Below are 27,116 nucleotides of genomic sequence, written 5' to 3'. Positions count from 1 at the left end.
AGCCGGCGGGAAGTTCCCATGCTACTGGCCTGGAGCACGGACAGATGGGCGCTGCCTCTAAACCTGTTTAGCACACTGAATGTTCGTGAGGAACCCAGTGCTAAAATATTTGCAGAAGACCTAATTCTGGCTCAGGGTCTCGTAAGTAGCAGAGCAATTACCTCGCTGCGATCTACTGAAAGTCATCCCTTGAGCCAAACTTTTGTCGGTCGATAGATCCTACCTACCTACAAGGGGGAGGGCGGGCGTGTGCCCTGTTGCACTCCTCGCTCGGTCGCTCTCTCCAGACTGCGACCACCACGGCCCCAGTACGGGGATCTCCAGCTCTGACCTTGTCCTCTCACCCCACCCACGACCAGCTGCACCTAGCCAAGGTGTCTGGCGGTGGGCGGACGGGAGGCTGGAGTTGGGGCCCGGAGCTGTCTAATGAGACAATGAAGCCCTCAAAACTGCTTCAGTACCTTGAGACCAAGCACCCTGCACTTAAAGACAAACCTGTTGAGTTTTTTCAGCGGAAAAAATGTGAGCAAGCGGGACAGAAACTAAATGCTGAGAGCAACATAAACTAAATTGCAGAATAGACTGGACATAAGGAACCTGCTTCGAGTATCGCTGTATTCCAGTCATGTTGCCCCCCCCCCCCCCATCCCGTTGGTAGGTCTGCAAGAATATTGTCAATATTAAATCGGTCCGTGGTACAAAAAAGATTGGTGACCCCTGGCGTATGTAATTTATTTCTACTTCCGGGTTACGTGGTTTTACTTCCGGTCTTTTCTGCCCGGTGTGCATGCGTGTGACTAATCGATTTAGTAGGTCGATCTTGCCTTTCACTAAGATCAAGGTAGGGGATCTTGGGCTTAAAAAGGTTGGTGACCACTACTATAGATGCTACCTGGCCTGCTGTGTTCCACTAGCATTTTGTGTGTGTTGCTCATATTGACAGTTAGTTTAATTATAATTTTTTAAAGATTTTCATGTCATAAGTAATTGACTTTCTTGGAAGAAATGGACTTACCTATTTATATTTCAGAAAACTAAGTATCTATCAGTTAGAGTTCCATACTTCCAAAATTTTTCTTCCACCCTCAGCCCCTCTCCCCCACTTTCTCCAGAACTAAAATCAAATGCTGTTAACATTTAGCCAGTCAGGCAAAATCTGTGAAAATAGAAACAAGGTCAAAGACCCTTCATCAGAATTGGAAAACAAGAATACAAGTTAATTTGAATTGCAGAGAAATAGGGAAGGAATGCATAAAACTGGTGACTGTCAGGAGAGGAAAAAGGAATAGGCAGACAATTCAGTTCAGCCCTGTAGCCTTTAATAACAAATATACTTCTAGCAGAGATGACCTACCAGGGGAAAGCCACAGCAACTGGGTCTTTGGTACAGATTCTGGCTCTGGTAGCAGAAGGGAAGTGAGGGGGAGGAAAGAGGACAGTGGTAGGGATAGTAGTTATTGGAACAGGCAGGAGATTCTGTAAGTGTGAAAGAAACTCCTGGATGGTATGTTGTCTCCCAGGTACAAGGGTAAACAGACATATTGGGTCATAGGGAGATGGTGGCAGTTAGAAGTCGTGGTACACATTAGGTCCTGAAGAATGAATATTGGGAGGTAGGAAGCCAAAGAGTGGGACCTCTGGGGTAGTAATCTCTGGATTGATGCCTGACCCATGTGCCAGTGAGGGTAAGAATGGGTGATATGGCAGATGAATGTGTGGCTGAAGAATTGGTGCAGGGGGCAGGGTTTCAGATTTGTGGATCACTGGGATCCCTTCTGGGGAAGGTATGATCTGTACAAAAGGGATGGGTTATACCTGAACTTGAGGGGGACCAATGTCCTTGTGGGCAGGTTTGCTAGAACTGTTGCGGGGGTTTTAAACTAGATTTGCAGGGGAATGGGAACCAGAGTGGTAGGTCAGATGATGGAGCATTTGCTGTAAAGGTAAATGCAAAGTGCAGAGACATTATGAGAAAAGATAGGCAATGGAGAGAGCATAAAAGCAGTTAATAAGTTGAAATGTCTACTTTAATCTGACAAGCATTAGGAGCAAGGGTGGTGAACTCAGATCAGGGGTTTATGCCATGGACCATTAAGCAAGGGGTCAGGCTGGGAACCCCAGGTCTTAGAATATGGATCAGTACATGGAATTTTGACATTTTGGCCTTGGTTGTCTCAAGGGCAGGATTAGCTCTGGATGTTCTGGGGTTTAGATGTTTCAAAAGGGACAGGGACAGGGAGGTAAAAGAGATAGTGTCATTGCTTATCAGGGATAGTATCACAGTTGAGAAAGGGAGTATGTCTTGGGGGGATCATCTACTGAATCATTGTAGGTGGAAGTCAGAAACAGGAAGGGAGGAATCACTCAAGGGAGTATTCTGTAGATTGCCGCCACCACATATAGCTGCAGGACACAGAAGCACATTAGGAGGCAGATTTTGGAAAGGTGCAAAAATAACAGTTGTCATGGGTCATGGTCTAATATTCTTTGGCATCCCTGTAGTGAAAAAGGTTTGAATGAGGTGTCTATGTGGCCAGGTTGACTAGAACAGAGACTGTACTGAATCTGCTTCTAGGTAATGAACCCAGTCAAATGACAGAGTTCTTGGTGGAATGAGCATTTTGGAGACATTCACCACAGTTCTCCGACCTTTGCCATAGCCTTGGATAGGGATAGGAGCAGACAGTATGGAAAATTATTTGATTGGGGAAGGGCAAATTATGATGCTATTAGGCAGGAACTTGGATTACATAAGAACATAAGAAATAGGAGCAGGAGTAGGCCATCCGGCCCATTGAGCCTGCCCCGCCATTCAATAAGATCATGGCTGATCTGTCCGTAAACTCAGCTCCATCTACCTGCCTTTTCCCCATAACCCTTAATTCCCTTACTATGTAAAAACCTATTTGTTGCTTAAATATATTTAGTGAAGAAGCCTCAACTGCTTTCTTGGGCAGAGAATTCCACAGATTCACCACTCTCTGGGAAAAATAGTTTCTCCTCAACTCAGTCCTAAATCTTCTCCCCTGAATCTTGAGGCAATGTCCCCCAGTTCTAGTCTCACCTACCAATGGAAACAACTTTCCTACTTCTATCTTATCTATCCCTTTCAAAATTTTGTATGTTTCTATAAGATCCCCTCTCATTCTTCTGAACTCCAGAGAGTATAGTCACAGGCAACTCAAACTCTTCTCATAGGTTAACCCTGTCATCCCTGGAATCGACCTGGTGAACCTCCTCTGCACTGCCTCCAAAGCCAGTATATCCTTCTTCAAATATGGAGACAGAACTGCACACAGTACTCCAGGTGCAGCCTCACCAGTACCCTGTATAGTTGCAGCATGACCTCCCTGCTCTTGAATTCAATCCCTGTAGCAATGAAGGCCAACATTCTGTTTGCCTTCTTAATAACCTGTTGTAACTGCAAGCCAACTTTTTGCAATTCATAAACAAGCACTCCCAAGTCCCTCTGCACAACAGCATTCTGCAATCTTTCACTATTTAAATAATAATCTGATCTTATATTATTCTTTCCAAAGTGGATGACCTTGCATTTACCAATGTTGTATTCCATCTGCCAGACCTTGGCCCACTCACTTAACCTATCTATAGCCCTCTGCAGACTCTCCACATCCTTTGTACAATTTGCTTTTATTACAAATTAGGAACAGATGCAGTCGGGGAAATGTGGAGGTAGTTTAGGGAGTACTTGCATGGGGTTCTGGTTAGGTTTGTCCCACTGGGGTGGGGAAAGATAGTGGGGTAAGAAATGTGGAACATCTGTTCAGGAGGGAAAAAAGAACCAAGGATCAAACAAAGCTCTTGAGTTATAAGGTAGCTAAGAAAGAGTCGAGAAGCAGATTAGGAGAGCTGGAAGGGGAAATGAAAAGAGTAGAATTAAGGAAAACCACAAGATGTTCCACATGTACATGAAGAGCAGGAGGATGACTAGAGTGAGGGTAGAACCAATCAAGGATAAAAGAAGAAACGTGCCTAGAATTGGAGGTAGGGGGAATTGGGGATAATATTCATTCTTTAATGAATACATTGCTGCAGTATTCACTAGTGAGGGGGACCTTGACAAGTGAAAGGACAACATGGAACAGGCTAATATGCTGGAAAATATTGATGTTAAAATAGAGGATGTGCTGGAACTTTTGAAAAACATTAGTATAGATAACTCCCCCAGGGCCGGACAGAATATACCACAGGGTACTAGAGAAAGTAAAGGAAAAAAATTGCTGAGTCTTTGGTGATTATCTCTGCATCCTCACTGGCCACATGAGTAGTACCAGAAATTGGAAGGTGGTAAATGGTTTTTTTTGTTCAAGAAGATAATAAGAATAATCCTGGGAATTATAGACCGGTGAGTCTTACATCAGTAGTGAGTAATCAATTGGAGAGGATTCTTAGAGACAGAATTTATGAGCATTTGGAGAAGTATAGTCTGAAACATTGAAACATAGAAAATAGATTCAGGAGTAGGCCATTCGGCCCTTCGAGCCTGCACCGCCATTCAGTATGTTCATGGCTGATCATCCAACTCAGAACCCTGTACCTGCTTTCTCTCCATACCCCCTGATCCTTTTAGCCACAAGAGCCATATCTAACTTCCTCTTAAATATAGCCAATGAACCGGCCTCAACTGTTTCCTGTGGTAGAGAATTCCACAGATTCACCACTCTCTGTGTGAAGAAGTTTTTCCTCATCTTGGTCCTAAAAGGCTTCCACTGTGACCCCTCGTTCTGGACTTCCCCAACATCAGTAACAATCTTCCTGCATCTAGCCTGTCCAATCCCTTTAGAATTTTATATGTTTCAATAAGATCCCCCCTCAATCTTCTAAATTCCAGTGAATATAAGCCTACTCGATCCAGTCTTTCTTCATATGAAAGTCCTGCCATCCCAGGAATCAATCTGGTGAACCTTCTCTGTACTCCCTCTATGGCAAGAATGTCTTTCCTCAGATTAGGGGACCAAAACTGCACACAATATTCTAGGTGCGGTCTCACCAAGACCTTGTACAACTGCAGTAGAACCTCCCTGCTCCTGTAATCAAATCCTTTTGCTATGAATGCCAACATACCATTTGCCTTAATCAGACACTAGTCTGATTAGGGATAGTCTAATGCCTTTGTGAGGGGCAAGTTGTGCCTCGCAAGCTTGTTTGAATTCCTTGAGGAAGTGACAAAACAAATTAATGAAGGTAGAATGGTGGATGTGGTGTACATGGATTTTAGTAAAGTGTTGGGCAAGGTTCCACATAGTAGGTTTATTGAGAAAGACAGAAGGAATGGGATCCTGTAAAACTTGGCTCTGTGGATTTAGAATTGGCTTGTCCATAGAAGGCAGAGGTTCATAGTAGTTGGGTATGCTGCTTGGATGGCAGCAACTAGTGATGTTCCACAAGCATCAGTTTTGGGAACCCTGCTCTTTGAGATCTTTATAAGTGACTTGGATGAGTAAGTGGGTTAGTAAGTTTGCAGATCACATTAATGTTGGTAGAGTTTCAGATAGTCTGGACAGGTGTAGGTTAAAACAGGTTATTGACAGGATGTTGAGCTGGGCTGAGAAGTGGCAGATGGAGTTCAACCTGAAACAGTGTGAAATGATTAATTTTGGAAAAACAAATTTCAAAGCAGAGAAGAGGTGAATGGCAGGATTCTTAACAAGTGGAATAATAGGAAGATCTTGGGATCCATGCCCTTAGATCTCTCAAAGATCTCTCAAACCTCATGGATGTTGATGGGGTTATTAAGGTGTATGGTGTGATGGCCTTCATTAGTTAGATTGAGTTCAATGGCTTATGGCTCTTGAACTCAATCCCAATATAATGTTACAGCTCTGTAAAGACAATACTGGGAGTATTTTGTTCAGTTCTGGTCACCTAATTACAGGGAGGATATGGAAGCTTTAGAGAGGATGGATAGGACATTTACCAGGATATTGCCTGGATTAGAGAGCATATCTTATGCGGAAAGTTGAACAAGCCAGAGATTTTGCTTTTGGTGTGAGAGGAATGAGAGGTGACTTAGAGGTACACATGATGATGAGAGGCATAGGTACAGTTGACAACCAGCACCTTTTTCCTAGGGCAGAAATAGCTAATACAAATATGATTGGAACGAAATATGGAGGGGATATGTGAGGTAGATTTTTTTAATAGAGCGTTGGGTGTGTGAAATGCGCCGCCAACGGTGGTGGTAGAGGCATATACATTAAGGACATTTAAAATAATCTTAGGCACATAGATAAAATACAAGTGGAAGGCTATGAGGGAGAGGAGGGTTAGATTGAGACAACATAGTGGGCTGAAGGGTCTGTATTGTGCTGTACTGTTCTATGTTCAAAGTAAATTTATTATTGAAGTACAGGCAGTCCCCGGGTTACGTACGAGTTCCGTTCCTGAGTCCATATTTAAGTCGGATTTGTACGTAAGTCGGAACAAGTACATCCGGTATTATTTAGCGTCAGTTAGTCAAACGTTTGTCTTAGTATATAGTATATATTTTACCTTTCTATGCATATAAAACACTTAAGAAACATATGTATTCCAATAATTAAACCACTGCGTCGCTTAGTAATAATTGTAGCTTTCATCGGGGCAGGGCTTTTCACATGCTCCATTATTCTCACTTTATCCGTTATCCTTTAAAATTGTTCCGATTGTTGACCGACTGTAGCCTAATGCTTTTCTAATGACCGATGACGTTTAACCTCTTTCCAAACGCTTTATTATTTCCACTTTATTTTCAATCGTGATCGCTTCCCGTCAATGGAACAGAAACACTGTGGGCATCGGGTCCTGACCTCCGCTGGCTCCCAAGGTCTGCTGGGTCTTAAGGACCACCACACACTGTCAATGGAACAGAAACACTGAGGGTGGTGGGTCCTGAGCTCCGCTGGCTCCGGAGGTCCGCCGGGTCCTAACAACCACCACGCTGAGACAGGCTGAATGGGACAAGTGGGGGCTGTGCTGGGTTTGGGTATTTGATCATCCACAATATTCCACGTGGGAATTTAAACTGGAGGTGGCAGTGTTTTTTTTTTTACGAGGTCGAGTTGCGAGCTCGATATCAACCTGGCACGGATGGTACGGGAGTCACTGGATCGACATCAACCTGGCACAGGAGCAGTCTGTCACTGGATCGAACTCGGAGACCTCCGTTCTCCAGCCGGCCGCTGATCTTACTGCACCACCAGTGACCGGAACACGGGGGGGTGGGGGGGGGGGGTGGTGGCGGGGTCAGGGTGAATCTTACTAAGAAAATTTTAAGCCAAATACAAAGTTAAACACTCAACACAGTGTCAACGGCAACGACTTAAAATGGCGGATGGCGTCGGGATTCGACTTAAAATGGCGGATGGCGTTCTTCTTCCTCGGTTCGTAAGTACGAGTTGTCCGTAAGTCGGACGTTCGTAACTCGGGGACTACCTGTACATATAATTCACCATATACTACCCTGAGATTCATTTTCTTGTGGGCATTCACAATGTGATGTGAGGAGAGGGCCTCCATTGGTCAGAGCTGACCATAGATATTGCATCCTAGCTGTCTAGGTACACAAGCTTGGGCAGTACAATATGGAGAGCAAGCTGTTGCCCATGTATCAAGCTCCCTCTCTCCATGCATCTGATGAACCCAAAGGAACAGCAGAGACCAATACAGTTTGGTATCAGCAACTTCGCAGGAGTTGCCAGTCATCATTGAACTTAATGTAGGACTGCCTTAGGGACTCCAGCATCTGGATTTTTCCTCATTAGGGTTTACTCAAAAGCCTTCCCCATGAGTAGGTATCACCGCAAGGCAGCAGAGGTTTGAGATCAGAGTTTTCCTTCTTGGTGAGCTGCCAACCACAGCTAACAAGCCCCTCTACACCTGAAGTGACTGGTTTTAAGGTATCAGTAACCTGCTTTTGCCCCTTCTCCCGTCAGTAGAAATGGTTCTGCCGGACTTAATAGCTAAGCCTCACCTGAAGGCCAGGAGCTAGACTTGGTTGTCAGAGACTATTTGAGGCAGATGCCATTGGGCTCATTTAATATGTAGTGGGAACTTGACACCATTACTACATCCGGCTATAACAACCTTAAGGAACCACAGAACAAAGAAATACAATAGAATCAATGCAAAAGTACTCACAAAAACTGACAAACAGCCAATGTGCAAATAAAAACAAACTCTGCAAATTAAAACATAAATAATGATAATAAATAAATAAATTTGAGGACACGAGTTATAGAATCCTTGAAAGTGAGTCGAATGTTGAGTTGAGTGAAGTTATCCACACCGGTTCAGGAGTCTGCTGGTTGAAGGATAATAACGGTTCCTGAACTTGGTGGTGTGGGACCCAAGGCTCATATACCTCCTTAATGGCAGCAGCAAGAAGAGAGAAAAGCCTTAACGTTGAAGTCCTTCATGTTATAACTGATGATCTATAACCATGGTAGGGTGAAGCCACAGTTGTCAGTTTACAGAGCTGCCCAATTCATAGATGGCAAGGAGGTAAGCTGCACTATGTGAAGACAAAAGAGACAAGAGAAAGACAAAGCTTCTGCAAGGTGGGCATTCCTGGAAGAGAAGTGGCAGTGAAATTAGTGATATATTAAATGCTGGAAATCAAAGTTTAAAAACTAAAAATCCTTGAAATGCCCAGCAAGTCAGACAACAACCTTGGAAGGAGAAATAGTGATACGCACAACACGCTGGAGGAACTCAGCAGGTCGGGCAGCATTCCTGGAAACGAACAGTCAATATTTTGGGCCGAGATCCTTCATCAGGACTGAAGAGGAAGGGGGAAGGTGCCCTACAAAGAAGGTGGGGGGAGGGTGGGAGGGAGAAGGCTGGTAGGTGCCAGGTGAGAAACCAGTAAGGGGAAAGATCAAGGGGTGGGGGAGGAGAAGCAGGGAGGGGATAGGCAGGAAAGGTGAAGAAGGAATGTAAGGGGAAAGCACTATGGGTAGAAGAAGGAGGTGGAACCATGAGGGAGGTGATAGGCAGCTGGAGGAGGAGGCGGAATGAAACTGGGATGGAGAAAGGGAGGGGGAGGGAATTACCGAAAGTTGGAGAATTCAATGTTCATGCCAAGGGGCTGGAGACTACCCAGGCGGTATATGAGGTGTTGCTCCTTCAACCTGAGTTTGGCCTCATCATGGCAGTAGAGGAGGCCATGTATAGACATATCGGAATGGGAATGTGAAGCAGGGTTGAAGTGGGTGGCAACCAGGAGATCCTGTCTGTTTCGGCAGACGGAGCGAAGGTACTCGATGAAGCGGTCCCCCAATCTGTGTCGGGTGTCACCAATGTAGAGGAGGCCGCACTGGGGGCACTGGGTGCAATAGTTGACCCCAACAGACTCACAACTGAAGTGTTGCCTCACCTGGGAGGACTGTTTGGGGCCCTGAATGGTGGTAAGAGAGGAGGTGTAGGGACAGGTGAAGCACTTACACTTGCAGGGATAAGTGCCAGGTGGGATATCTGTGGGGAGGGACATGTGGATCAGGGAGTCGCGAAGGGAATGATCCCTCGGAAAGTGGAGATGGAAAGATGTGCTTAGTTGTGGGGTCCTGTTGAAGGTGGCGGAAGTTGTGGAGGATAATGTGGTGGATCCGGAGGCTGGTGGGGTGGTAGGTGAGGACAAGGGGAATACTGTCCCTGTTGTGGTGACGGGAGGATGGGGTGAAGGCTGAAATGTGGAAAATGGAGGAGATGCGGGTGAGGGCATCATTGATGACAGCAGAAGGGAAACCACAATCCTTAAAGAAAGAGGAAATTTATGATGTTCTGGAACAGAAAACCTCATCCTGGGAGCAGATGCGGCGGAGATGGAGGAACTGGGAATAAGGAATAGCATTTTTGCATGTGGCAGCGTGGAAAGAGGTATAGTTGAGGTAGTTATGAGAGTCAGTGGGTTTATAGAAGATGTCAGTGGACAGTCTGTCTCCAGAGATGGAGACCGAGAGATCGAGAAAGGGGAGAGACATGTCCGAGATGGACCAAGTGAATTTGAGGGCTGGGTGGAACTTAGAGGCAAAGTCGATGAAATTGATGAGCTTAGCATACGTTCAGGAAGCAGCGCCAATGTAATTGTCAATGTAGCAAAGGAAAAGTTGGAGAGCAGTACCAGTATAGGTTTGGAGCATAGACTGTTCCACATAACCAGTGAAGAGGCAAGTATAGCTGGGGCCCATGCGAGTGTTCATAGCTACACCTTTGGTCTGAAGAAAGTGGGAAGAGCCAGAAGAGAAGTTATTAAGTGTGAGTACCAGTTCCGCCAACCGGAGGAGTGTGGTGGTGGTGGTGGTGGTGGGGAACTGGTGAAGTCTATTGTCAAGAAAGTAGCGGAGGGCTCCTCCTCCAGCTGCCTATCACCTCCCTTATGGTTCCACCTTCTCCTTCTACCCATAGTGCTTTCCCCTTACATTCCTTCGTCACCTTTTCTGCCTATCCCCTCCCTGCTTCCCCTCCCCCACCCCTTGATCTTCCCCCCTTACTGGTTTCTCACCTGGCACCTACCACCCTTCTCCTTCCCACCCTCTCCCCCACCTTCTTTATAGGGCCCTTGCCCCCTCCCTTTTCAGTTCATTTGTTCCCCTAAACCTTTCCCTTTCACCCTAAAGCCATGTCTTCTTATATTTATCTCTCCTAATCTAAGTAGAAAGAGCCTACTCGCATTTACTCTGGCTATACCCCTCATAATTTTGTAAACCTCTATCAATTCTCCCCTCATTCTTCTACGCTCCAAGGAAAGAAGTCCTAACCTGTTCAATCTTTCCTTGTAACTCAACTCCTGAAGACCCGGCAACATCCTAGTAAATCTTCTCTGCACTCTTTCAATCTTTCTGTAGTTAGGTGACCAGAACTGTACACAATACTCCAAATTTGGCCTCACCAATATCTTATACAGCCTCACCATAACATCCCAACTCCTGTACTCAATACTTTGATTTATGAATGCCAGGATGCCAAAAGCCTTCTTTACAACCCTGTCTACCTGTGATGCCACTTTCAGGGAATTATGTATCTGAACTCCCAGATCCCTTTGTTCCTCCGCACTCCTCAGTGCCCTACCATTTACTGTGTATGTCCTACCTTGATTTTTCCTTCCAAAATGCAACACTTCACACTTGTCTGCGTTGTTCCATCTGCCATTTTCTGGCCCATTTTTCCAGTTGGTCCAGATCCCTCTGCAAGCTTTAAACGCCTTCCTTGCTGTCTACAACGCCTCCAGTTTTAGTGTCATCAGCAAATTTGCTGATCCAATTTAATCACATTATCATCTAGATCATTGATATAGACAGCAAACAACAATGGTCCCAGCACAGATCCCTGCGGCACACCACTAGTCACAGGCCTCCAGTCTGAGAAGCAATCATCTACTACTGCTCCCTGTCTTCTCCCACACAGCCAATTTCGAATCCAGTTTACAACCTCTCCATGGATACCTAGTGTCTGAACTTTCTGAACTAACCTCCCATGTGGGACCTTGTCAAAGGCCTTACTAAAGTCCATGTAGACAACATCCACAGCCTTTCCTTCATCTACTTTCTTGGTAACCTCCTCGAAAAACTCTACAAGATTCGTTAAACACGATCCACCACGCACAAAGCCATGCTGACTATCCTTAATCAGCCCTTGGCTGTCCAGATACTTGTACCTATATCCGATCTCTCAGAACACCTTCCAATAATTTACCTACTACTGATGTCAGGCTCACCAGCCTGTAATTACCTGGTTTACTTTTGGAGCCTTTTTTAAACAACAGAACAACATGAGCTACCCTCCAGTCCTCCAACACTGCACCCGTGGCTAAGGACATTTTAAATATTTCTGCCAGGGCCCCTACAATTTCTACACTAGTCTGTCTCAAGGTCCGAGGAAATATCATGTCAGGCCCGGGGGTATATTTAAGGCAGAATTTGATTGTTTCCTGATTGGTCAAGACATCAAAGTTTATGGCAAGAAGGCAGGTGTATGAGGTTGAGTGGGATCTGGGATCGGCTATGATAGAATGGTGGGGCAGACACGATAGGCTAAGTAGCCTAGTTCTGCTCCTATGTCTTATGGTCTAAAATAGCTCTACAAAAGGTGCCTAGACCTTCAAACTGTAGCTTGTGTATATGTTCTCTTGCACCAAGTAACGAGTTAATGAATCTATACTTTCTATTGCTGCAATATCCCTCCTGTGGTGTGGTGATCAAAATTGTACATAATAATCTTCATCTGGATTAACATAAGAACATAATAAATTGGAGCAGGAGTAAGACATCTGGCCTGTTGAGCCTGCTCCGCCGTTCAATAAGATCATGGCTGATCTGGCCATAGCCTCATCTCTATCTACTTGCCTTTTCCCCATAACCCTTAATTCCCCTGCTATGCAAAATCTATCCAGCCTTTTCTTAAATGTTCTTGTGTAATATGTAAAGATATCATTCCATTATTCATATTGGTTATTTTCTATAGCTATCTGTAACAGTTCTTATAGAACATAGCACAGGATCTGGCCATTTGGCCCACAATGTTCTGCCAAACCAGCTAAAAAAAACAATTCAGAAACATCCAAACACTAATCCCTCCTACCTACTCCATGTCCATATTCCTCCATCTTTTTACATCCATATGCCTATCCAGATATCTCTTAAAAGCTTCTAATGTATTTGCGTTTACCAGCATATAAGGCAGCGCATTCCAGGCATACATGACTCTGAGTAAAAAAAACTTAACCCTCACATCCCCCTTGAACCTACCTCATCTCACTTGCAATGCATGCCTTCTGGTATTTGACATTTCAACCCTGGGAAACAGATGCTCTCTGTCCACTCTATCTATGCCTCTCATAATCTTGTAAACCTCTATCGGATCACCCCTCAGCCTCCTACACTCCAGAGAAAACAGTCTAAGTTTATCTAGCTTCTTGTGATAGTACATGCCCTCTAAACCAGGCAGCATCCTGGTAAACCTTTTCTGCACCCTCTCTGAAGTCTCAATATCCTTTCTCTAGTGGGGTGAATTGATCTGTATGCAATACTCCAAATGTGGCCTAACCAGAGTTTTATGAAGTTGCAACCTAACCTGCTGAGTTATGAGCTTGGGGCGCTCCCTATTTAGACACACCTTTACTTTAGGAAGATCATAAGTTCAAAATAAATTTATTATCAAGGTACATATATGTCAGCATATACAACCCTGAGATTAATTTTCTTGCAGGCATATAATAAATCCAATGACTGTAATAGAATCAATAAAAGACTGCACCAACTAGGTGTACAATCAGTGTGCAAAACACAACAAGCTGTGCAAATACAAAAATCAGGAAATAAATAACCAATAAATATTGAGAACATGAGACGACGAGTCCTTGAAAGTGAGTCCATGGGTTGTGGTAACTTTTCAGTGATGGGTCAAGTGATATTGGGTGAAGTTAGCCCCTTTGGTTCAAGAGCCTGATGGTTGAGGGATAATAACTGTTCCTGAAACTGGTGGGTGAGTCTTGAGGCTCCTGTACCTTCTTCCTAATAGCAGCAGTGAGAAAAGAACATGTCCTTAGTGATAGAAGCCCTGATGGCAGATGCTGTTTTTCTGCAACAATGCTCCATGTAGATGTACTCATGGTGGGAGTGCTTTACCAGAGATGGATTGGGCTGAATCCACTACGTTTTGTAAAGGTTTTTTTGTTCAAGGGCATTGCTGTTTCCATACCAGGCTGTGATGCATCCAGTCAATGTACTCTCCACCACATATCTATAGAATTTTGTCAAAGTTTTAGATGTCATACTGACCTTCGTAAACTCTTGAGGAAGTAGAGGCAGTGCTGTGCTTTCTTTATATTTGCACATGTGCTGGGCCCAGAACAGATCCTCTGAAATAATAACACTGAGGAATGTAATGTTGCTGTCCCTCTCCACTTCTGAATCCCTGATGATTACTGGCTCATGGACCTGTGGTTTCTAATTGCATATCTATAGTGTTACACCCCCTTCTCTAAAATAAATGAAAACCATTTATCTGGTCCTGGACTGCATCAACCTTCTATGCCATTTTATTCTTTGCTGTTATTTTGCTCTTTTTAATTTTGGTAAGTATCCTCATTAGTAGAAAATCTGACAGATTAAATACTTAGCATTTCTCCTATTTCCTTTTTCTCATTTATAGTACTACAATTATCCATTGTCAAGAAGTCAGATTTTTTTACTAACCTAATTAAAGCAATACGGGTTTTCCCAGCTATCCGAAGGTAGAGAGTTCCTATGAAACCGTAAGCCGAAATGTCGTAAAGTGAAGAAGCAATTACCATTTATTTATATGGGAAAAATTTTTGAGCATTCCTAGAACCAAAAAATAACCTACCAGATCATACCAAATAACACATAAAACCTAAAATAACACTAACATCTAGTAAAAGCAGGAATGATATGATAAATATACAGCCTATATAAAGTGGAAATATTGTATGTATGGTGTAGTTTCACTTATCAAAATCGGGAAGACAGTGAGCTGAAATCTTATTTGGAGAAAAAAAATCGGCACGTACATGCCTACGAACGTTCACTTATGTGCACACAACTGCCTGCACAAGACTTCACGGTAATGGTGGTCTTTCTCGGGGTAAAAACACGTATAAAGCGAGCGTCTTTTTTTTCATAAAAGTGAAAATCCTCTTTGGTTAGCGAAAACAGGCACTAATGTAGATCCTTCGTAACAGCGAGCTGTCGTAAAGCGAACGTTCGAAAAACGGGGCCCACCTGTACTGTGATTTTGATATCTCTGAGAAATTGCTCTCCATCCTTCCCTTACTTTCACAATTCTAACCTTTTTTATGCAATATCCTGCTCTCTACAAATTCCATACTTAAATTTTGTTTGTCATCCATGTAATTTGCACATCTAATGATTTCTTTTTACTGATGCATTTGAGGAAAATTAATTTTTTACTATAATTTTGAAATTATTACCTCATGCTACCTCTTACTCCTTTTTTAACATTTTCTGTTGTTTATTTTTATTGGCATATATTTGTTCTGTATCTCTTACTATCTCTTTTTTAAAATTAACACATTAATCTACAGTCAAATATGCTAATGAATCTATCACCTCAACCCAACTAGCTTCCTCCTAACCTTTGAGAACTTCTATCCATTTTAATCACTCACTTTCATTCAATTTTGTCCTTTTTAAAAAAATGATAGTCCATTCAGTCACAATTAACCTACAGATTTACGCGATTACATTACACGCTGCCAGGTGTTTTCTTTTCATCTTGATAGATAGATACTATCTTGATTCTAAAGGAAATTACCGTGTCGCAGCAGCATTACAAGTGCACAGATATACAAATATTAGAAGAGAAATAGAAAGAATAAGAAATAAGTTCCTGCAGACAGTCTAACAGGAGGAGGTCATCACTTCCCTGGCTATAGCTTGACTCATTATAGAGCCCACTGGTCGAGGGTAAGAATGACCTCATACAGCACTCTTTGGAGCAGCGCAGTTTTCTTAGTCTGTTACTAAAAGTGCTCCTTGGTTCAGCCAAGGTGGCATGCAGAGGGTGAGAAGCATTGTTTAGAATTGCCAGGATTTTTCGTAGGGTCCTTTGTTCTACCACAGCCTCCTGTATGTCCTATTTGACTCCTATAACAGAGCCAGCCTTTCTAATAAGTTTGTTGAGCCCGTTGGCATCACCCATGTTGATGCCGTTGCCCCAGCACACCATTGCATAGGAAATTGTACTGGGGACAGCAGACTGTTAGAACATGTGAAGGAGAGGCCTGCATACTCCAAAGGACCTCAGTCTCTTCAGGAAGTAGAGGTGACTCTGGACTTTCTTGTACATAGCCTCTGTGCTGGTGCTCCACTCAAGCCTGTCATCCAGATCCACCCCCAGGTACTTGTAGGTTCTCACCACATCCACGTCCTCACCATCAATAGTAACAAGGAGCACTGCAGGCTTAGACTTCCTAAAGTCCATTACCATCTCCTTTGTCATTCTGGTGTTGAGCTGCAGATGATTCAGCTTGCACCATTTGATAAAGTCCTCCACCCGTTCTGTCAATAGGTGTACAAAGATGCACATTTTTGTAAGTTGTGTGCCTGTACTTCAGTAAATCCTCACTTGTTTTTCCATTTTCTGTATCAAGGATTCCCAACTTGGGGTCTGCAGATCCCTTGCTTCATGGGATTGGTCTATGGCATAAAAAAAGGTTGGGATATCAAAATGCATAATTACAACCTTAAGTATTGATTCAGTACAGAATTAAATCATTTGGCCAATTAAATGGTGGCTTTTTTTAAAAGTCAGTTGGACTCAGTCCCATGCTTCTTTTTCTTGATCATTGTAAATAATTCTGTTGCTGCTCATTCATCTCTAGCTTTGCCTGACATCTGTAGCAGGGAAAATGCTAAAATCTGTTGTTAAGGAAATGATGACAGGGCATTTGCAAAGTAATAATCGATAGGGCAGAATGATTATGGACTTCTGAAAGGGAAATCATATTAGGAAAATTCTGTTAGGATTGTTTGTGGTTGTAACTTGACAAATAGATAAAGTTGAACTGATTGTGGTGGTGGATTTGAAATTTCAGATCTCCCTGGATAAGGTGCAACATGTAAAATTAGAGTGTGTGGTACTTAGGTAATATATGGTAATGATGAAGGATCAGTTAGTGAAACTGAAACAAGGTAGGAATAAACTGGTTCCAAAATTGTTTTGTTGATGGGAGGAATAGTATAATGGTTCATTTTTGGATTTGTGGCCTGTGATCACATGCCTATCTTTCAGTTGCCGTAGAAATAGGTGCTGAAGTTTGCTTGTTCACAAATTCCATCGATGAGGCAGATGAGTGCTTCAGTGTAATATTTATAGGTTTGTTGATGATTAAAAATATGGTAGCATTTTTGCCCTAAGAAAAATGCAGAGAATTCAGAGATAGGCTGAGAAGAAAGGGCAAATTAAGGACATGGCAGATGGAATAAAATTTGGAAAAGAAAGTGAGTATCCGCTATGGTTGGGAAAAAAAGGAATGGCAATATTTTTAAAGTAGTGAGTGGTTGATGACTTGGGTGTTTTATACAAATCACTGTAAGTCATTATGCAAATTCAGTATGCAGTAAGAAGTAAATTATATTTATTGAGAGAAGATTTAAGTATAAAGTTAGAGACATCTTGCTTGCAACTGAAATGTTGAGATCTAATCTCCCTGCCTTGAAGAGGTGAGACTTGTGATTGAGCGAATCTTCAGCAGATTGACTCATGAGATGCTAAGTTTGTCGTGGGACAGATTTACGCTGAACACTTAGTTTAGAATAGTAAGAGATTACCTTGCTGAAACATCAACATGGTTGGGTTGATACAGAGTTGATGTTACAGCTGGATAAGGCGTCCAGCGTCATTGTTTCAAAATAACATTCAGCAGTAGTTTCATCACCAAGATTGTGAACAATATTTTGAAAGCATTAGCTGATAGTACTGTGGAAAGAAAGTTACTGAGTATGTACAAGTACACAACAATGTGATGCAAAGCATTAAAGGACTCAAGGGATTGTAGTCCTAGTGGAGGGGAAAAAGAATTGGCTGTGATCTTATTTAGTGGTGGAACAGGCATAAAAAGCCAAATATCCTTCTCCTGTGTTTTTTGCACTACTCTCTTTTACCTGAAACAAGGCTTCCTGGTACATCATTATTTGCTCCCTACATTATTTGCCTTGAGGAACGACCTAACATTTTGTTTTTTTGCTTCTCGTGCAGCTCCCACCATGTTGAGTCGCCTGTCAGACTTGGCAAAAGGGGTCAATACTGTGCTGCAAGACCTGTCTGGTGAAGATAGTGGAAATGAGATTAATGCCTCCCAAAGAACAGTGAGTCTGAGTCTAGCAATAATGTTAGAGGTAGTCGCTTGTATGAATTAGGTGTAATATCTCTAGAATACTTTCTGTTCCAAATTTTTCTTTTGTTTTAAGGATCTGTTTCAGGAGGAGGCTTCTCCGACTCTGCCTATGTCATAAGTAACATTGAGGTACTGTATATAATCAGAATATACTGGAGCAGTGATTATCCTCTTTGAATAGAATTAATAGAGATGTAAGCACGGGTTAAGTTATCTCTGGAAACGAGGTAACAGTTTTCAAAGTTTCTTTGAGTTACATTTGAGAGATGTTGCCCTGGAGGTGAGAAGGAATGTTAACATAAGTGAAAAATATCCTCTTTGTTCGTATCACATACAAGACACTGATGGGTGTAAAGGGTATTATTAGGGACTATAAAAGGTTAAGGGGGTCGTGATGAAAGTGTATGCTCACTAAGCAAAAGTTTTTCATTAAATTTCCACCTGTGTGGGCTTAACAAATTGCTGTCTGAAATGAATAACCATTTACTTTACAGGGGTGCATCAGATTCTGTGAACAAATGGCAATGCAGTGGGGAGAAGTTATGTAAAATGGACTATATTCTTTGGCGTGCTGCAGATTGAAAGTTCATTTTGAAGCATATTTGACAGTGTGGATACTGAGAGGCAATTTCCTTTGTAAAAAAAAAACTAGGGTCATGATCTCAAGATGACAAATTAACCAATAGGTTGAAAATTTTATAACTGGGAGTTATGAATATTCAGATTCTTTATCCCTCAGGTCTGTGGATGCTTAATCAGTAAATATGTTCCAAACTGGAAAGGCTTGAGGCCACTAAAGGAATTTAAAGTTAAAACTGAGGAACTAATGCAGAAGTCCAACTGTGCTTATTTGCTTCACTACTGCAATTTGTATGCTATTTTTCTAATATTACTGTGTACACAGGGAAGTAAGAGGAATATTAAATATTTGTCCAATAGGCTACACCCGTGTACTAATTGCTGGTTTGACCTATTCCCATTTTGAGCTATGGATTTGTGTTATGTAGGCGACCAGTCACCAGTCTGAGATGGAGACCAGTGGTGAGGTATCAGAAGATGTGATGGAGCGTCTTACACATACAGAGCAGTTAGTCATTCAACTCAAAGAACTTGTACGTGAGAAAGACTTTCAACTTCAAAGTAAAGATGTTCAATTAAAGGTATGTTATGATATTTATTTCTGATTTAGTCTGGAGTTACAGCTTTTGGCACACCAACATATCCATTGCATTGCATTCTTGCCCTCTTTTACCCAGTCACTATATTAGGTAAACCTATACACCTGCTCATTACTGCAAATATCTAATCAGCCACTCATGTAGCAGGAACTGAATGCATAAAGGCATGCAGACGTGATCAAAGGGTTCAGTTGTGTAGACCAAACAGCACAAGAAGGAAGAAATATGATCTAAGTCACTACGATTGTAGGTGCCAGACAGGTGGTTTGAGTATGTCAAACTGCTGATCTCCTGCTGACAGCAGTCTCTAGAATGTACAGAAAATGGTGTGATAACCAGTAAACCATTGAGTGAACGGCACCTTGTAGGTGAAAGCACATTGTTAATCAGAGAGGTCGGAGGAGAATGGCCAGATGGTCCAAGCTGACATAAAGGCAGCTGCAACTCAAATAGCCATGCATTACAACAGTGTTGTACAGAAGAGCATTTCTGAATGCACATGTGTCGAACCTTGAAGTGATGGGCCACAGCAGCTGAAGACCACAACGGGTTCCACTCCTGTATTATAATGTGGCCACTGACTGGGTCACTTTATTGGGATCTCTTCTGGGGAAGGTATGACCCATACAAAAGGGACGGATTACACCTGAACCAGAGAGGGACAAATGTTCTTGTGGGCAGGTTTGCTAGAACTGTTGGGAAGGTTTAAACTAATTTGGCGCAGGATGGGAAACTGAATGATAGGGCTGAGAATGGGGCAGTTGGTATACCAGTAAAGGTAGTGTCAGGAAGGAGCGGTAGATGATAGAGCAAAATTGCAGTCAGTGGGATTAGTTGCAATATAATGGGGACAAAATTGAAAAGGGTGACAAACACATGACTGAGAGTGTGCTATTTGAATGGATCCAGTATACAGAATAAGGTAGATGATCTTGTAGCACATTTGGAGATTATAATGTTGTAGGGATCACTAAGTCACAGCTGAAAGAAGATTGTAGTTAGGAGGTTCACAAACAAGAGAAAATCTGCAGATATGGGAAATCCAAAGCAACACACAAAATACTGGAGGAACTCAGCAGGCAAGGCATCATCTGTGGAAAAGACTAAACAGTGGACTTTTCAGGTTGAGACCCTTCATCAGGATTGGAAAGGAAGGGGGAAGAAGTCAACTAAAAAGGTGGGGGGAAGGAAAGAAGAAGTACAAGGTGGCAGGTGTTGGGTGAAACCAGGAACTGGAGGGGTGGGGCGGGTGAAGTAAAGAGCTGATGATTGGTGAAAGAGATAAAGGGCTGGAAATGGAGGAATCTGATAGGAGAGGACACAAGTCCATAGATAGATAGATAGATAGATACTTTATTCATCCCCATGGGGAAATTCAACTTTTTTCCAATGTCCCATACACTTGCTGTAGCAAAACTAATTACATACAATACTTAACTCAGTAAAAAAAAATATGATATGCATCTAAATCACCGTCTCAAAAAGCATTAATAGCTTTTAAAAAGTTCTTAAGTCCTGGAGGTAGAATTGTAAAGCCTAATGGCATTGGGGAGTATTGACCTCTTCATCCTGTCTGAGGAGCATTGCATTGATAGTAACCTGTCACTGAAACTGCTTCTCTGTCTCTGGATGGTGCTATGTAGAGGATGTTCAGAGTTATCCATAATTGACCGTAGCCTACTCAGCGCCCTTCGCTCAGCTACCGATGTTAAACTCTCCAGTCCTTTGCCCACGACAGAGCCCGCCTTCCTTACCAGCTTATTAAGACGTGAGGCGTCCCTCTTCTTAATGCTTCCTCCCCAACACGCCACCACAAAGAAGAGGGCGCTCTCCACAACTGACCTATAGAACATCTTCAGCATCTCACTGCAGACATTGAATGACGCCAACCTTCTTAGGAAGTACATTCGACTCTGTGCCTTCCTGCACAAGGCATCTGTGTTGGCAGTCCAGTCAAGCTTCTCGTCTAACTGTACTCCCAGATACTTGTAGGTCTTAACCTGCTCCACACGTTCTCCATTAATGATCACTGGCTCCATATGAGGCCTAGACCTCCTAAAGTCCACCACCATCTCCTTGGTCTTGGTGATATTGAGACGCAGGTAGTTTGAGTTGCACCATATCACAAAGTCCTGTATCAGTTTCCTATACTCCTCCTCCTGTCCATTCCTGACACACCCCACTATGGCCGTGTCATCAGTGAACTTCTGCACATGGCAGAACTCTGAGTCATATTGGAAGTCTGATGTGTACAGGGTGAACAGGACCGGAGAGAGTACGGTTCCCTGCGGCGCCCCTGTGCTGCTGATCACCGTGTCAGACCTACAGTCTCCCAACCGCACATACTGAGGTCTATCTGTCAAGTAGTCCACTATCCAATCCACCATGTGAGAGTCTACTCCCATCTCCGTTAGTTTGTGCCTTAAGATCTTGGGCTGGATGGTGTTAAAGGCACTAGAGAAGTCAAGGAATGTAATCCTCACAGCACAACTGACCCCCTCTAGGTGAGAGAGTGATTTGTGCAGCAAATACGTGATAGCATCCTCCACTCCCACCTTCTCCTTATATGCAAACTGAAGAGGATCCTGGGCGTGCCTGGTTTGTGGCCTCAGATTCTGTATTATCAGCCGCTCCATGGTCTTCATCACGTGCGACGTCAAGGCAACAGGACAGAAATGGAAGGGGGAAAGAGCACTAGAGGGAGTTGATGGGCAGGTAAGGTCATAAGCTGAGAGAGGAAAACAGGAATGGGGAATGGTGAAAGAAAGGGATGGAGGTGCTGTTACTGGAAATTTGAGAGGTTGATGTTCATACCATCAAGTTAGAGGTTACCTAGATACAAAATAAAGTGTTGCTCTCCATAAGATAAATGGGAGGCTAAAATCCAAGGATACACATTGTATCCTAAGTACAGACAGGGAGGCAGAGGAGGTGGTGTGGTTTTGTTGGTAAAAGATGGAATCAAATCCTTAGAAAGAGGTGACATTGGGTCAGAAGATGTAGAATTGTTGTGGGTGGAGATAAGGAACTGCAAGAGTAATAAAACCCTAGTGGGAGTTGTATACAAGCCTCTGAACAGTAGCCAGGCTGTGGGCTACAAGTTTGAAGGGAGATAGGAATCGCTTCTTTTAACATTGTATGTGAATGATTTGGATGATGGAATTGATGGCTTTGTGGTTGAGTTTGTGGACAATACAAAGATTAGCGGAGAGGCAAATGGTGTTGAGGAAGCAGGGGAGGCTGCAGAAGGACTTGAACAAATCAGGTGTATGAGCAAAGAAGTGGCAGATGGAATTGCAGTATTTGGAAGTTGATGGTTATGCACTTTGGTAGCTGGAATACAAAACGTAGACTGTAAACAGGGAGAAAATTCAAAAATCTGAATTACAAAGGGACTTTGGAGTCCTCATGTAGGGTTCCCTAAAGGTTAATTTGAAGGTTGAGTTGGTGGTGAGGAAAGCAATGGGATGTTAGCATTCATTTCAAGAGGACTAGGATAAAAAACAAGGGTGTGATGCTGAGGCTTTATAAGGCACTGGTGAGGCCTCATTTGGAGTATTATGTACAGTTTTGGGCCTCTTGTCTAAGAAAGGATGTTCTGACATTGGAGAGGGAGTGAAAGGCTTATCATGGGGGGGGGGGGTTGTGGAATCTCATTGAAACTGATTAGATGTTGAAAGGCATAGAGTGGATATGGAGAAAATATTTCCTAAGAAGGGGAGTCTAGGACCAGAGGGCACATTCTCAAAATAGAGACGTCCATTTAGATCGGAGATGAGGAATTTCTATAGCCAGAGGGTGGTGAAACTGTATAATTGTTACAGGTAGCTGTGGAGCCCAGGTCATTGGATTTAAGGCTGAGTTTAATTGATTCTTGGAACATCAGAGAATGAAAGGTTATGGAAAGACTATAAGATAAAGGAACAGAATTAGGCTATTTGGCCCATCAAGTCTGCTCTGCCATTTCATCATGGCTGACTGATTTTTTTCTCTCTCTCTGAGCCTTAATCTCCTGCCTTCCTCCTGTATCCCTTCATGCCCCGATAAATCAAGAATCTATCAACCTTTGCCTTAAATATAGATTTAAAACTTGGCCTTCTCAGCTGTCTGTGGCAAAGAATTCCACAGATTCACCACTCTCTGGCTAAAGGAATTCCTCCTCATCTCCATTCTAAAAGGATGCCCCTCTATTTTGAGGCTGTGTCCTCTGGTCTTAGACTCACCCACGATAGGAAGAATCCTCTCCACATCCACTCTATCAAGACCTTTCACCATTTGATAGGTTCCATTGAGGTCTCCCCTTATTTTTTTGAATTCTAGTGAATACAGACCCAGAGCCATCAAGCACTATTCATATGACATGCCATTCAATCCTGGAATAATTTTCGTGAACCTCGTTTGAACCCTGTCCAGTTTCAGCACATCTTTTCTAAGATAAGGGGACCAAAACTGCTCATAATACTCTTAAGTGGGGCCTCGTCAGTGCTTTATAAATTACATCCTTTGTTTTATATTCCAGTCTTCTTGAAATAAATGCTAACATTGCATTTGCTTTCCTCACCCCAGACTCAACCTGCAAATTAACCTTTAGGGAATCCTACACAAGGTCTGCCAAGTCCCTTTGCGCCTCAGTTTTCGTATTTTCTCTCCATTTAGAAAACAGTCCTTTCTTTACTTCTGCCAAAGTGCATGACCATACACTTCCCGACACTGTATTCCATCTGCCATTTATTTGCCCATTCTCCTAATCTGTCTGTCCTTCTATAGCCACTCGACTTCCTCAAAACTACTGCCCTTCCACCTGTTTTCATATCTTCTGTGAACTTTGCAACAAAGTCATCAATTCCATCATCCAATCATTGACATGTAATGAACAAAGCAGATGAGTATCATGAACAAAGTGGATGAGCTTAGAGCATGGATCAGTACTTGGAGCTATGATTTTGTGACCATTACAGAGACTTGGATGGCTCAGGGGCAGGAATGGCTACTTAGAGTGCCAGGCTTTAGATGTTTCAGAAAGGACAGGGAGGGAGGCAAAAGAGGTGGGGACGTGGCACTGCTGATCAGAGGTGGTGTCATGCTGCAGAAAAGGAGAAAGTCTTGGAGGGTTTGTCCACTGATTCTATGTGGGTGGAAGTTAGAAACAGGAAGGGGTGAATAACTACTGGGTGTTTTTTATAGACTACCCAATAGTAACAGTGACATCGAAGATCAGATGTGGAGACAGATTCTGGAACGATGCAATAGTAACAGGGTTGTTGTGATAGGAGATTTTAATTTCTCCGGTATTGATTGGCATCTCCCTAGAGCAGGGGTTTAGATGGAGTGGAGTTTGTTCGGTGTGTTCAAGGAGGCTTCCTGACACAGTATGTAAATGAGCTGACAGGAGGAGAGGCTGTACTTGATCTGGTATTGGGAAATGAACCTAGTCAGGTGTCAGGTCTCTCAGTGAGAGAACATTTTTTGGAGATAGTGGTCACAATTCCATCACCTTTCCCATAGCATTGGAGAGATATAGGAACAGACAAGTTAGGAAAACGTTTATTTGGAGTAAGGGGAAATACGAAGCTGTCAGGCAGGAACTTGGAAGCATGAATTGGGAACAGATTTTCTCAGCTAAATGTACGGCAGAAATGTGGCATATGTTCAGGGGATATTTGCTTGGCATTCTGCATAGGTATGTTTCAATGAGTGCAGGGAAAAGATGGTAGGGTACAGGAACCATGGTCTACAAAGGCTGTTAAAAATCTAGTCAAGAAGAAAAGAAAAGCTTATGAAAGGTTTAAAAAAACTCAGTGATGATAGAGATCTAGAAAATTATAAGGCTAGAAGGAAGGAGCTTAAGAATGAAATTGGGACAGCCAGTAGGGGACCAGAGAAGCCTTGGTGAGCAGGATTAAGGAACACCAAGGCATTCTACAAAAATGTGAAGAGCAAGGAGGATAAGACCTAAGAGCATAGGACCAATCAAGCGTGACAGTGGAAAAGTGTATGGAACCGGGGGAGGTAGCTGGGGTACTTAATCAATACTTTGTTTCAGTATCCACTACAGAAAAGAACCTTGGCAATTGCAGGGATGCCTTACAGCAGACAGAAACACTTGGGCATATAGACATTAAGAAAGAGGATGTGTTGGTGCTTTAGAAAAGCATCAAGTTGGTTAAGTCATAGAACCATAGAACACTACAGCACAGTACAGGCCCTTCAGCCCACCCATGTTGTGCCGACCGATATAATCCTTAAAAAAAGTACTAAACCCACACTACCCCATAACCCTCCATTTTCTTTCATCCATGTGCCTGTCCAAGAGGCTCTTAAATACCCCTAATGTTCTAGCCACCACCACCATCCCTGGCAAGTCATTCCAGGCATTCACAACCCTCTGTGTAACAAAAACTTACCCTGATGTCTCCCCTAACCTTCCCTCTCTTAATTCTGTACATATGCCCTGTGGTGTTTGCTGTTGGTGCCCTGAGAAACAGGTACTGATTATCCACCCTATCTATGCCTCTCATAATCTTGTAGACCTCTATCAAGTCCCCTCTCATTCTTCTACGCTCCAAAGAGAAAAGTCCCAGCTCTGCTAACCTTGCTTCATATGACCTTTTCTTCAAAACAGGCAACATCCTGGTAAATCTCCTCTGCACCCTCTCCATAGCTTCCACATCCTTCCTATAATGAGGTGACCAGAAATGAACACAATACTCTTAAGTGTGGTCTCACCAGAGATTTGTAGAGTTGCAACATGACCTCTCTACTCTTGAACTCAGTCCCCCTGTTAATGAAGCCTAGCATCCCATAGGCCTTCTTAACTACCCTATCAACCTGTGCAGCGACCTTGAGGGATGTATGGATTTGAACCCCAAGGTCCCTTTGTTCATCTACACTCTTAAGTAACTGACCATTAATCCTGTACTCAGTCTTCTGGTTTGTCCTTCCAAAATGCATCACCTCACACTTGTCCAGATTGAACTCCATCTGCCATTTTACTGCCCTACTCTGCAGCCTGTCTATATCCTCTTGTAACCTTCGACCACCTACAGCTCCATCCACAACTCCTTCAATCTTCGTGTCATCCGCAAACTTACTCACCCATCCTTCCGCCTCTACATCCAGGTCATTTATAAAAATCACAGATAACAGGGGTCCCAGGACAGATCCCTGCGGCACTCCAATAGTCACCAACCTCCAGGCAAAATACTTTTCTTCCACAACTACTCTCTGCTTTTTTCCTTTAAGCCAATTTTTTATCCAAACAGCCAAGGATCCACTTATCCTATGCCTCTTGACTTTCTGGATGAGTCTCTCATGAGGGACCTTGTCAAATGCTTTGCTAAAGTCCATGTAGACCACATCCACTGCCCTACCCTCATCAATTTCTTTTGTTACCTCTTCAAAAAACTCAATCAGGCTTGTGAGGCACGATCTTCTCTTCACAAAGCCATGTTGACTATCCATGAGTAGACTGTACTTCTCTATATGCTCATAGATCCTATTCTTAAGAATCCTTTCCAGTAGTTTGCATACCACTGACATAAGACTCAGCGGTCTATAGTTCCCAGGTTTCTCCCTATTACCTTTTTTTAAACAAAGGAACTACATTTGCCATTCTCCAATCCTCTGGCACTTCCCCTGCAGCTAAAGAGGATTCAAAGATCATAGCTAATGCTCCTGCGATCTCTTCTCTCAATTCCCACAACAACCTGGGGTGTATCATATCCGGCCCTGGGGATTTATCAATCTTAATGTTTTTAAGAAGATCCAGCACTTCATCTTCCTTAATCTCCACATTGTCCAGCACACAGGCCCGCTCTACTTTGACCTCATCCTGATCAAGATCCTTTTCACTTGTAAATACTGAAGCAAAGTATTCATTTAGGACCTCCCCAACCTCCTCCACCTCCAAGCACATGTTGCCCTCTTTATCCTTTAGCGGTCCCACCTTCGTTCTCGTCATCCTCCTATTTTTCACATACGCATAGAACGCCTTGGGGTTCTCCTTAATCCTACGTGCCAATGTCCCCTTCAAGCTCTCCCAAGTCCTTTCTTTAGCTCCTTCC

At 43.1% G+C, this 27,116-nt stretch overlaps 1 protein-coding gene across 2 annotated transcripts in view; it reads left to right on the top strand.

Moving 5' to 3' along the window:
- The window catches only part of LOC140738899 (golgin subfamily B member 1-like), a 205,064-nt gene that overhangs the window by 15,170 nt on the left and 162,778 nt on the right, over nt 1-27,116 (top strand). Inside the window, exons 2-3 of one of the 2 annotated variants that reach the window (XM_073066900.1) lie at nt 17,737-17,846; nt 18,883-19,035. In XM_073066900.1, coding sequence (XP_072923001.1) covers nt 17,745-17,846; nt 18,883-19,035 — 255 coding nt within the window. In that variant the 5' untranslated portion in view covers nt 17,737-17,744. The remainder of the gene's footprint in view (nt 1-17,736; nt 17,847-18,882; nt 19,036-27,116) is intronic. The other variant, XM_073066901.1, reaches the window with a different exon arrangement.

The sequence above is a fragment of the Hemitrygon akajei genome, chromosome 14 (genome assembly GCF_048418815.1).
Source record: "Hemitrygon akajei chromosome 14, sHemAka1.3, whole genome shotgun sequence".
In the NCBI taxonomy this organism is placed as follows: domain Eukaryota; kingdom Metazoa; phylum Chordata; class Chondrichthyes; order Myliobatiformes; family Dasyatidae; genus Hemitrygon; species Hemitrygon akajei.
This window is presented reverse-complemented; position numbering and strand designations above follow the sequence as displayed.